The sequence below is a fragment of the Ceratotherium simum genome, chromosome 16 (genome assembly GCF_057802395.1).
Source record: "Ceratotherium simum simum isolate JZ-2026a chromosome 16, ASM5780239v1, whole genome shotgun sequence".
Taxonomy (NCBI): Eukaryota; Metazoa; Chordata; class Mammalia; order Perissodactyla; family Rhinocerotidae; genus Ceratotherium; species Ceratotherium simum.
In genome coordinates, this window is record NC_141915.1 from 10,515,849 (window position 1) to 10,528,099 (window position 12,251).

A 12,251-nucleotide genomic window follows, 5' to 3' on the forward strand; every position below is an offset into this window, starting at 1 on the left:
ATAAATTGTTATCAACATCAGCAGCACTGACTTCCCACACTGATGTGGCACAACTACAGCCACCAGTGCTGAGGCCAAACCGCGTGGTTGGAAATCCTGGCTTTAGAGCCTGGAGCCAGCCTTAAATCATTTCAGCACAGATACCGTGAGACGTTTTGTTCACCAACTCTTGACTATTAGGTATTATTATTAGATTAGAATTTTAAAAGAAATCTATGTACATGGTAAAAATAAAATTCAAACAGAAAAAAGTGGTACCAAATGAAAAATGAAAATTCTTCTAGTGAGAGCAGCTCAGAGGACAAAGGGGGCCCAGGCCACTTCCTTTTTTTGTTGTTGTTGTGGCTCCTGATATAGCAAAAGAAAAAATGCCACAAAGAATTACTGGGAGATAATAGAAAAATATATATTGGTCTCTACCCCTAGTTCCTGACACAAGCCTTCTGAAACCCTTGTAATTTCCTGAGTGATAGGAGTGTCTTTTGCTCTAATGAAGTGACTCTGGGTGGGCTCCTGGATGAGGGCTGGTCATGGGAAAGACCAAGCCATAATTAGAAGCTTGGAATTTTCAGTCTCCCACCCCCATTCTCTTGAGAGGAGACAAAGGCTGAAAATGGACTTAATGATCAATCATACCTATATAAGGAAGCCCCCATAAAAATCCCAATAGTATGGGGTTGGGAGAGCTTCCAGGTTGGCAAACACACCCACAGTGGGAAGGTGACACACTCCAACTCCACAGGGACAGAAGCTTCTGGGCTCAGGACCCTCCCAGACCTGACCCTAGGTATCTCTTCATCTGGCTGTTCTTCTGTCTCCTTTATCATATCCTTTAATAAACTGGGAAACGTAAGTGTTTCCCTGAGTTCTGTGAGCTGCTCTAGCAAATTAATCAAACCTGAGGAGGAAGTCATGGGACGCTCCAATTTGTAGCCAAATCAGACAGAAGTTGTGGGTAACCTGGGGATCTGTTACTTGTGATTGGCATCTGATGTGGGGTGGAGACAGTCTTGTGGGACTGAGCCCTTAACCCTTGGGATCTGACGCTATCTCTGGGTAGATAGTGTCAGAATTGAGTTAAATTGTAGGACACCCAGCTGGTGTCACAGAAATTGCTTGGTGTGGGGAACTCCCTCCCCACCACATTGGTGACCAGAAGTGAAGCGTTTTCTGTGAGTAGTAAAGGAGACTCACAGGGAAGAAACACAGTAGGAAGGAACTGGGTTTTCCCCTACACAGGAAGGAAAAACCCGAGTTTTTCCTCTTTAAGTACAAAAGTTGTGGTACATTTCAAACATTTACATTTTAAATGTAATGCTTTGTTTGGTATCAAAACAAAAAGAACCATACACTTTAAGATGCTACTAGTGAGATAATTTGAAGATTTATAGAGAACATGAATTACAGAGCATTACAGATGTTTTTCAACTGTCAGACATCTTTATCTTTCTTTATTCCAAAGCCTGCCCTCTCTTATTTTGATGTCAGAAGTTCTCTAGGCTCTGTCGGAGCATTTCCTGCCATCTCACAGTAGCAACTTTCCACTGAGCTGCATACTTTTTTCCTTACTGTTTTCCCTTGGCAGCTACTTAATAAAATTTGACATGTGCTCAACATAAATTTGTCTAAGGCATTTTGTTTTTGTGAGTGGGTCTCTTTCTATTCCTTTCTCTATGCATTTTATAAACACTTATGCCCACATAGGTTTACATATAGTTATATACACATAGTTTATTTATTTATTCTTTTTTCGTGAGGCGATCAGCCCTGTGCTAACATCTGCTAATCCTCCTCTTTTTTTGCGGAGGAAGACTGGCCCTAGGCTAACATCCGTGCTCATCTTCCTCCTCTTTATATGGGACGCCGCCACAGCATGGCTTGCCAGGCAGTGCGTCGGTGTGCGCCCGGGATCTGAACCGGCGAATCCCGGGCCACCACAGTGGAGCGCGCGCACTTAACTGCTTGCGCCACTGGGCTGGCCCCCATAGTTTATTTTTCTGATATAAATGCAATAATAATATTGCATGTATTTTTCTTCCTTACTATGAAATATTTGATATACAATAAACAATATATGAAATATATGTGTATAAATTATAAAGCACAATAACAAAAACTGTAATCACCAGCCAGTTGAAGAAATGGAATATCACCTACACCCTGAAGCTCCGGTGTGTCCTCCCCATCACATCGCTTCCTTGCCCACCCCAGGGGTTACCACTGTCTGAATTTGGTGTATATTGTTTCCTTGCTTTTCTTTTTAGTTTTATCACATAACATAGGTATTTCTAAATAGTATAAGGTTTATTTTCGCCCCAGTTTTTTCCTAATAGAAGTTTTGCTTATCTTTTATTAGATTTCTCCCTAGGTATTTGATGCTACATAAATGGTATTTAAAAAATTTATTTTGGGTGCCTGCCCCATGACATAGCGGTTAAGTGCAGCTCTCCGATGCTGGCGGCCCGGGTTGGGATCCCAGGCGGGCACCGAGGCACCGCTCGTCAGGCCATGCTGTGGCAGCATCCCATATAAAGTGGAAGAACATAGGCACGGATGTTAGCCCAGGGCCGGTCTTCCTCAGCAAAAAGAGGAGGATTGGCATGGATGTTAGCTCAGGGCTGATCTTCCTCACAAAAAAATTAAATAAATAAAAATAAAAAATTCATTTTGGGGCAGGCCCGGTGGTGCAGGGGTCAAGTGTGCGCACTCTGCTTCAGCGGCCCAGGGTTCACCGGTTCAGATCCCCGGTGTGCACCCACGCACCACTTGTCAGGCCATGCTGTGGCGGCGTCCCATATAAAAAAGTAGAGGAAGATCGGCACGGATGTTAGCCCAGGGCCAATCTTCCTCAGCAAAAAAGAGGAGGATTGGCATCGGATGTTAGTTCAGGGCTGATCTTCCTCACACACAAAAAAATTATTTTGTTGGCTATGAACATATTGGTTTTTAAAAAATAATTTCAAGCTTTACAGAAAAGTTGCAAGTACTGTACAAATAACTTTTTTCTCCCCTGAACCATTTGAGAGCAAGTTGCCAACAGGAAGCCTCATCACCTCCAAATGCTTTATTGTCTTGTTTCCTGCAAACAAGGAGATTCTCCTACATAACCACAATACAAATGTCAAAGTCAGGAAATTAACATTCATCCATTGCTACCATCTAATACTCAAATTCTTTTCAAATTTCCCCAGTTGTCTCAATAAAGTTCTCTATAGCAAGTGGTCCAGTTCAGAATCACATGCTTCATTTAGTTTTCACGTCTTGGTAGTCAACTTTGGTCTAGAATATTTCCTCTGTCTTTTCTTGACTTTCAAGATCTTGACAATTTTGAAAATTACAGGCCAATAATTTTAAGAGCGTCATCAGTTTGAGTTTGTCTGACGTTTCTTCATGGTTAAATGCAGGCCATGGATCTTTGGAAGGAATCTCACAGACGCTGTACTCTCCTTGCATCTATCAGGGGGCGCCGGATTTAGATGTGACCCATCACTGATGATGTTGACTTCCATCACTTGATTAAGGTGGTTCACCCAGAATTCTCCACAGTAAAGTTACACTTTTCCCCATTGTAATTAGTATTTTGTGGGACATACTTTCAAACTATGTAAATATCTTGTACCTCATCAAACTTTCAACTTATTAGTTTATTTATATTCATATAGATTCATGATTTCTTGTTTTATTCAATGGATTATAATCCCTTACTATCATTATTTATTTTGAGGCTCAAATTGTAGGGCCAGTAGAACCCTCAAGCCAGCTTCTGCGTTCCTTTGCCGTGTCCCCACTGTCTTTGAGCACATCCTTACTTTTTACCTCAAGATTTTCCAGGTTTATCTTGTACTTTCCCTGATCTAGACCTTGAATCAGCCATTTCTCCAAGGAACCCTGCTTTCTTTTTAGTAGAAAATGGTATTTAGAAGACAAGAGCTGCATGCTAGGTGTGCTCATTGTTAATGGGGTTATTATGGGTTGAATTGTATCCCCCCAGAAGATATGTTGAAATCCTAACCCCCAGTACCTCTGAATATGACCTTATTTAGAAATAGGGTCTTTGCAGATGTAATCAGTTAAGATGAGGTCATACTGGATTAGGGTGGGTCCAAATCCAATGAAGACACAGGGGGACAGACAGAGAGCACCCTATGTGACAATGGAGGCAGAGGTTGGAGTGACGTGTCTACAAATCAAGGGATGTCAAGGATCACTGGTAACCACCGGTGGGAGCTAGGAGGAGGCAAGCAAGTATCCTCTCCTAGAGCCTTCAGAGAGCATGGCTCTGCCAACACCTTAATTTCAGACTTCTAGCCTCCAGAACTGTGAGAATAAATTTCTGTTGCATTAGTCACCCAGTCACCCAGTTTGTGGTAATTTATTACAGCAGTCCTAGGAAACTAATACAGGGGTGTTGCTAGGGAATATGTGAATGTACATAATACATCAATTTACAGCTATATGTATTTCCATATCTTGACTTGTGTATATATATATATATATATAAGACCAGAAGTTTACACCGATGCATTCAATTCTAACCCAACATCACAGAATTCATTCTAGTTTTCTCCCTTTCCATATCTGTAAATCCTTTCTCCAATAGTGAGAAACCTAGCTCCCATTTTTCATAATATATTTACATGTTTGATCAATCCCCCATATGCGACAGTCTCCCACCACTCCCTCCCTCACACAGAGGCCCTGTCTCACCCCACCCATGCTCTAATACCTCGCCAGCCCATCCTGCCGAATGGACTTGCTCCTCACCTCCAACACAGCCAGGCCACCCACTGCGAGGGCCCCCTCCTCACCTCACTCAGGCTCCAACACCCCACGCTGGACTGGACTGCCCTGTGCTTGTTTTCAAACTTTACATAAATAGTGTACTGTATACTGTACTGTATATTTTCTTCTGCAATCTGCTTTTTCCCTCAACATCATGTCTGTGAAATTCATCCATATTGATGCACGTAACTTTAGCTCGTCCATTTGTACTGCTGTGTGGTATTTCATTACATGAATCTACCACTGTTGATAGACATTCGATTGTTTGCAAGTTTTTGCTCTGACATTCCTTTACTTGTCTCTTGGTGCACACAAAGGCAAGAATTTTTCTAGGGCACATCTTCAGGGATGGAGTCACTGTGTCACAGAGTGTGGGCATCACCACGTTTACCAGATAATGCCAAAATGTCTCCCAAAGTGGTCTTCTTGTCCTCCCCTAGTCTGCCACCAGCAGAGCATAAATAGAGTTCTTATAGCTCCACGCCCCCAGCAACACTTGATATACTTGGACTCATTTACATATGTCCAGTGCATTTTTTCATTATCTGCACAGTTAGTCAATACTGATTACTGGCAGGGGTTGTCTCAGCAATTATTAGTTTTCAATTTCTTGAAAGGAGGTCCCGCTCTCTGTAGGGCAGACTGCTAGTTGTCCACCAAAATCCATTCTCTCCTTCCTCCTTAGTTCTTGCGTAGTAATAGAGTTACAGCTGCATACATGGCAGCCAGCTAGGCTACATTTCCGAGTCTCTCTTGCCGTCAGATGTGGCCATGTGACCAAGGTCTTGCTGACGAAACATGAGCAAAACTGATGTGTGGCATTTCCAAATGTGGGTCTTAAGATACTGGCTTAAGATATATGGCTCTTTCCCTTTCTTGCCAGCTGGGAGTCCTACATGACAATGATCTTGCTTCAACCACACAAATAATGACACCGATCTAAGGGGCAGCAGAGCAACAAGATGGAAGGAGCCTCAGACCCTAGACGACCATGTGGAGCAGGACCACCCCACTGCTCTGGACTATTACCAGGGAAATAAACTTTGCCCAAAGCCACTGTCCCATTGGGTTTCTTTGTTATAGCACTTAGCCTTCACTCTCATATATTCCATCACGAGAACCTCCCCCGCCCCAACCCTAAGAGGCTGTGGGAGTTCTCAGGAGACAAAATCCCATAGTATACCCTCTCTCTACCAAGCGAAACCTGAGCTTAAAGGTTGCACCCACCTCCTCTGCATGTGGGCTTTTATAGAGCTCCCAAAATCTTTCATTCCCCACCCCCGAATATTCCCAAGATGATTATGGAGGGAAAAAGTGGGGGGCTGCTTGACTGTGAGTTTTCTCCTCCTCCCCAGCCTGCCTGGTGGTCTTCAGTGAAGAAACACTTTTAATGTGGGTACAATATACTTTTAAAAAGTCAAAGTTGTCTTACTATAATTAGCTCACAAAATGGTTAAGTCAGCACTGTGCCCTTTTCTGATTTTGTTTTAGAGAGTTGGGAAATATTCTCCAGAATGTCCTTTATGTCAAGAAAAATGTAGGGCATGGTCACTGAAGGTGGCAGCGTGGAACCCAAGAGATAACGAGATAAGACTGGGTGTTCATTTTACCAGCTTTTAAAAAGGGCATAAAACGATCTGTTATCAATGATGACAGTGTGCCATAAATCACAGAGTTTGGTCAAATCAATTTTATGCACTTGAGGTAAAAAACAGAAAAGCAAACATTTCCATAGGTGGGTAAAGAGACAGGGCCTGCAAAGCCCCCTGAGCCTGGTGACTCCTGCACAAGTCTGCCTTCGCTTTCTTGGCCAGAGAGAGCAGTCCCGAACAAGACTGATGATCAGCCGTCCTGGCCAGAGTTGGGACAGGAGAACATGCACACCTGCTGCTCCTGTGTGTTTAGCTTTTCTTCCTTTTCCCCTCCCCCAAGAGCTGGAAAGTTACCTTTAGGTAGAAGAAATAAGACCTCAACATTTATTAATAAGAAACATTGTATGAGTCTATATCCTATTATGTCTATTTTGGAGCTAAGAAAATAATTCAGGGGCAAACAGAAGGGCCTCCGGGACCGGCCCCATGGCCTAGTAGTTAAGTTCAGCACGCTCTGCTTCGGTGGCCCGGGTTTGGTTCCCTGGCATAGACCTACACCACTTGTCAGCGGCCATGCTGTGGCGGTGACCCATACACAAAATAGAGGAAGACTGGCACAGATGTTAGCTCAGGGCGACTCTTCCTCAAGCAAAAAGAGGAAGATTGGCAACAGATGTTAGCTTAGGGTGAATCTTCCTCAGAAAAAAAAAAAAAGGGGCCTCACCCTCCTCAGAGAATCTAGTAAACTCAGTCCCTTAAACACCCACCTAGGTCCAGGCCCTTCAGAACTGTATTTACCATCATCACCACCCTGCACTGTGCTCCAGAGCTGGAAAGCTGTGTGTGGGTCCCAGAGCACTGTCCTTCTGTTCAATCTAAATTGTACTGCTCTTCAGTGTTTGTACCATGAAGTTGGCACCTTGCTTAGTTTCGTGTAGATGTCATTTTTTTTATCTAATATTGTTTCTCTTTGTTCATTTTGGTGAGTATTAAGATGGAAGTTTTTGTAATCATGGCTTTTTTTCCTTGCCAGCACTCTAGTCTCTTATACATGTTTTAAAGCCATAAGAGTGAGGATTACAGCCATAATATGTCTGCTGGCTGGAGCAGAATCTGTCAATCAGAATCCTACTAATGCAATCTGAAAGAATTATCTGCTCTTAAAAGAGAAAACTGTCTCCCCAACAATCAAATTTTGACTCAAACTATATAATAACTTATTCTTTTATTAAAAGTTTGTTTTTTCTGATTATTCATACTTGTTTTAGAAAATCTGGAAAATACAGAAACGTATAAAAAAGAAAACAAGAAACTATCCATAATTCCACAACCAACCAGAGCTAATCACTCTGTAGGTTTTCCTCTTGGAACACTGAATCTCAGCTCACTAAAACCTCTCAAACCCAGCCAGAGACAGTCTTCTTTCAGAGCATTCATATCTTTTTCTACAGAATATAAAATAGAAACATATATAAAAAACATACACAAACAGAATAAAATGAATTTTCTTTACAAAGTAGTTTCCTACAAAACCTCAATTTGCCAAATTTCTGAGTCAGAGACTCTAATACAGACTATTGAGCATTTATTAAAATAAGAACAAGACAAGAAGAAAGAAGAGGAGAAAGGGCAAGTTGCTCATCTCCAGACTCCCCCCCGACTCCTCACGCTACTAGGGGCAGGGTGCCCACTCTTCTTGCGTGCTGGAGGTTTTTCAGTCTTAGGGGCTGTAGCAAGGCGGCGAGGGAGAGCCTGGGAGGGAATCTGAGGGTTGTGGGAAAAGAGACGAGAAAGTCAGCGTCGTGTCCTCTCAATCCCCTGCCCCACCGAGGAAAGGCGTCGTGCATGGAGAGGGCCAGAATCACTCGGCAAGGGGGAAAGACCATGCTACAGAAAATGGGAACAGGGATGGGAGGGGTGAGGCAATAGAGAATGGAGCCAGCCAGGGAGTGCGCAGGGTTGGAGGAACAAGTCAGTGAGAGCCCTTCCACCCTCATCAGCCCTGCCCTCCCTCCTTTCCCTCACCTCTTTCCGAGGGATTTCACCCAAGCGGGAGTCTGTATTCCTTCTGGGGACATTATCGCCTTGGCTGTCAGCCCTGCCGTACAAATCGAGGGATGAGGATGGGGGCACTGCTCCCCCCACTCCCCAACACTGGATGGAAGAACTACTCCCCAGTTCTGTCTCTCAAGAACAAGAACAAACAAGATAGACCTGGGGGTCAAATAGGAGTAGACATTAGAAGAATCAAATACTGAGTTACACTAGGTGGTCACAATCCTAGGATTCTGAGTTCTGAGCAGCAGGGTGAAGAGGAAAAAACTAAGGTAGAAAGACATGGAGAAGAGATTTTCTTTTAGAAGCGAATAAAAAAACAGAAAGTAGAAAGAAGAGACAGAAGAAAGGTGGGGAGCAGTGAGAGACGGAGGAAGAGAAGGAGACTTGATCTACATCTCACCCTCACACTCTTCCCCAGAAAAGGACAAAAGATGCTACTAAGTGGACAAGACACACCCCTCTCTTCCCTACCTGACCCATGTCCCTGCCCACAATTCAGATTCCATCCACTAACCCATCCTTCTTTCCCTCCCAGGCTGGTACCTGCTGTGTTCCAGCCTCTTCAGGTAGAGCAGCAGATCCTCAGCAGGCAGTGCCCCCCAGCCCCGAGCTTGGTATAGTCGTAATAGCTGAGACACCTCCATCAGCTGCCTCGAGGATGCGAGCCCATCTCCACCTGAGACATATGGGTAACAGTCGTCATCCTAGGACCCCTCTCCTCAGCCCTCAGCCCATCTCCCTAGGAATCTAGAAGGGCCTTCAGTTCCAGACCTAAACCTTCCCCCCTTATTTCCCGGTAAACCATGACCTGCTTACCTCTCTCTGGGGAGCCACCACTTGGACCAGTGCTCTGTGAATGGGTTGAGGGAAGTTCATGGACCCGGAAAAGACTAGATGCCATGGCTAAGGGCACTTTAGTTTTATGGACAGGGGGTGGCAGGCGTGGCACTTGAGGGGCTTCCTCCCAAGATGGAACAGTCAGAGGACCTAGCAAAAGGAAACAGATCCAAGATCAGGAAATGGGGCAAAGAGCCAAGGAAGTCTTACCACTAGCCTTCATTAGGCTTAGTCCTACCATCAACCTTCTTTATCACCTTTGCCAGCTCCCAAAAATCCATCCCAGATAACCAACTCCCACCTTTTCCAGACCTAGCCCCAACCTTCTTTGGAGTTGGCACTTACCAGACTTAGGGGGCAACAGGTCAACAGATGAGTTCTCGTTGTTCTGGGGTACTGTCTCCAGCAGCTGGGGGAAGACAGTAAGGTTGAAGATAGAAAGATACTACAAGATAGTAAGGTTCCCTGAGGACCAATAAAGGAGACCTAGATATGTGAGGGAAGCAGAGGCTAGGGAAGTAAGACCTAGGGTTGGTTGCCTAAGTTCCAGAAGGGACTTATGAGATAGGAATAAGACAGATTGGGATAGGAAGAAGCTGGGACAAAGCATTAGTCTTAGAAGGTGGATGAAGCCAGGGTCTTGGACTCCTCCAGTAGGAAGAAGAAAATAAGGTGGGATGGGTGGGTCCACTCTTACTTGGTGCAAAAAATGCTTGAGGCCCTCCAGCTGAGAAGGAGGTGGCAGCCCTTGCTTTAGGAAGCCATCCCCATCAGATCCAGGATCTTCGTCAGGGAATGGCCGTTCTGCCCTGTGATCGGGATGGAAGCCCCCAACTGCAGAGAAGGCCCCAGCTGTAAAGTGAAACAGGGGTGTGTGTTGTGTGCTGTAGGGGGAGGGGGTTCCTCCACAAATCAACTTGCCACATGCCCAGAAGATAGGGGCCTATTGAATATAAGAGGGACATCACAGCCAGGAGGAGGAGACAATGAAAGCTTAAAAAACAGCTGGAGAGGGAAGGGTTGAAGGTGACCGAGATGGCACAGCTGAATTCTAAGACAGAACTGTAGACCAAAGGGGAGAGCTGTGATTCTCAGACTCTAAATAAATAAGTACCACCATGAACTCCTTACAGACAGAAACCAATATCCAGAATGGATAGGATTAATAGACACATTCTAGATCCTTAACCAGAACATGCCCTCATTCTTTTTTTATTATTACATAATTTTTAAATTTAAAATTGGAATATAATTCATCCCTCATTCTTAATTCAACGTGGGTTGTCACGTTTGCACCACGCAGAGCACCCCATCCACTCAAGTCACAGCTGCCTAAACCAGCGGTGGCCACCACACCCAAGGTCAGCCAATCGAAGGGATGGTTGCCAACCCATCAGATAACCTCTCTTTAAACTGGACCTAAGAAACTGAGGTACCAATGGCTCTATAAGGTTGTCTTGGCTGGAGTCAGTGTCATGGCTGGTCAAACTCATGTGCAAGCCAAAGTTATGAGAGTAAGAACCTTAATGAGAGAGAGTGCTGGTCTACCAAGAGAAAGGAACAGATATGCAGGAAGAGGCAGAGTCAAGAGCCCATGCAGGCCCAAAGAGGGGAGGAACAGCTGCCTCAGTTCCTGATAGCGCCCCTGGACACCAATTCCAGGTCTCATTAAGTCCAGCTACATCACATTTCCACGAGATCTCCCTCCCTTTATTTGAACCAAGTGGAGTAGATTTCTGCTCCTTGCAACTTATAATCACTAAGGCATCTGAAAAACTAAATACACACTCAAGTCCCAGATAGAAAGGAAGCTAGCTAAGAGGGAGCCAATTAGTGCATGGGAACCCCAGTGACTTCTGTCCCCATTGACCTGAGGATGAAGTAAGATCTGGCTTTGGCTCCAGGGGCTGGAAGGAATGTTGGCTCTGGAAAGTGGGGCCCAGCAGAAGGCTAAGATCTGGGGAAGAGCTGCAGAGAACAGGCGGCACTCCAGGCAGCTCGTCCCTTGCTTCCCGGCTCTGCTGCAATACAGGCTTCAGGGCCACAGCCACGGGAGGCACAGCCCGGATCCTCCTCTCCCCCTTCTCTGGTTCCTGAGGCCCAGGGCTGGAGGGGCTGGTGGTAGGAACCTGGGCACAACAGAGAAGCAGAAAGAAGGATCAAAGCCCACTGCATTTAAAAAGACAAGATACGGTGCAGACACTTTAATAAGATTACAAATGAGTAGAACTTCCTTAAAAGGAGATTTGATAATATCCACTATATTTTAAAATGCTTATTTTTGACCTTACAATTCCATTTCTAGAAATTTTATAGATACACTTGCACAAACACATATATTAATGATATTTATTGCAGCATTGTTTATATAAGTAAAATATAGGAAACAACTTTAACGTCCACCAATAAGCACTTGGTTAAATAAAAAGTTATACAACAGTGTACAGAAGACTACCATTCGGGGGTCGGGGGGAGGGACACTCAAGACACCAGTAACAGTGGTTGCTTCTGGGGAGAGGAACCAGGAGCCTGAGGTGCAGGGATAGGATGGAGATGACTTTTCACTGTCTACCTTATTGAACTGTTTGCATTTTTTTTACCATGTGCATATTATTATCTATTCCGAAAAATATTTTAGCTAATAATAAAGATTTCATAATTAAAAGAAGGAAGTAGGACATGCCAACGTAAAAGCGCTGGATGAGACTCTCAACTCTACTCTAGGGCAGGACTTGGCAACAATTTTTGGCTCTTACCATCATAATTAATTCAGCTGCCATTTGGCAAAATTAGTACCATGCTGTATGCCTTACTACCTCTTGGGCTGGGAGAAGAGAGTCAAGCCCAATGCACTGGGGCTAGAGTGGGTGAGCTATGGCCATGGAGAAAAAGATTTCTTTTGATGAGACAGTTATTCTTTGGGAAAGTCCACAGATTTTCTTTTTCCTAATACAGGTCCTAGGACCTGAACTTAGGATTTCT

At 44.4% G+C, this 12,251-nt stretch overlaps 1 protein-coding gene across 7 annotated transcripts in view; it reads right to left on the reverse strand.

Moving 5' to 3' along the window:
- CNTROB (centrobin, centriole duplication and spindle assembly protein) overlaps positions 1-12,251 on the reverse strand; it is a 48,598-nt gene that overhangs the window by 15,137 nt on the left and 21,210 nt on the right. For 3 of the 7 annotated variants that reach the window (XR_015554631.1, XR_015554632.1, XR_015554633.1), the window contains exons 13-18: positions 11,140-11,398; positions 9,967-10,121; positions 9,615-9,678; positions 9,249-9,419; positions 8,976-9,108; positions 8,400-8,472 (exon numbers count right to left, since the gene is read on the reverse strand). Coding sequence is in view for 4 of the 7 variants with exons in the window: in XM_087440483.1 (XP_087296609.1) it covers positions 8,013-8,138; positions 8,400-8,472; positions 8,976-9,108; positions 9,249-9,419; positions 9,615-9,678; positions 9,967-10,121; positions 11,140-11,398 (981 nt within the window). In the remaining 3 variants the exon portion in view is untranslated. The other 4 variants (XM_087440483.1, XM_087440480.1, XM_087440482.1 and 1 more) reach the window with 3 other exon arrangements.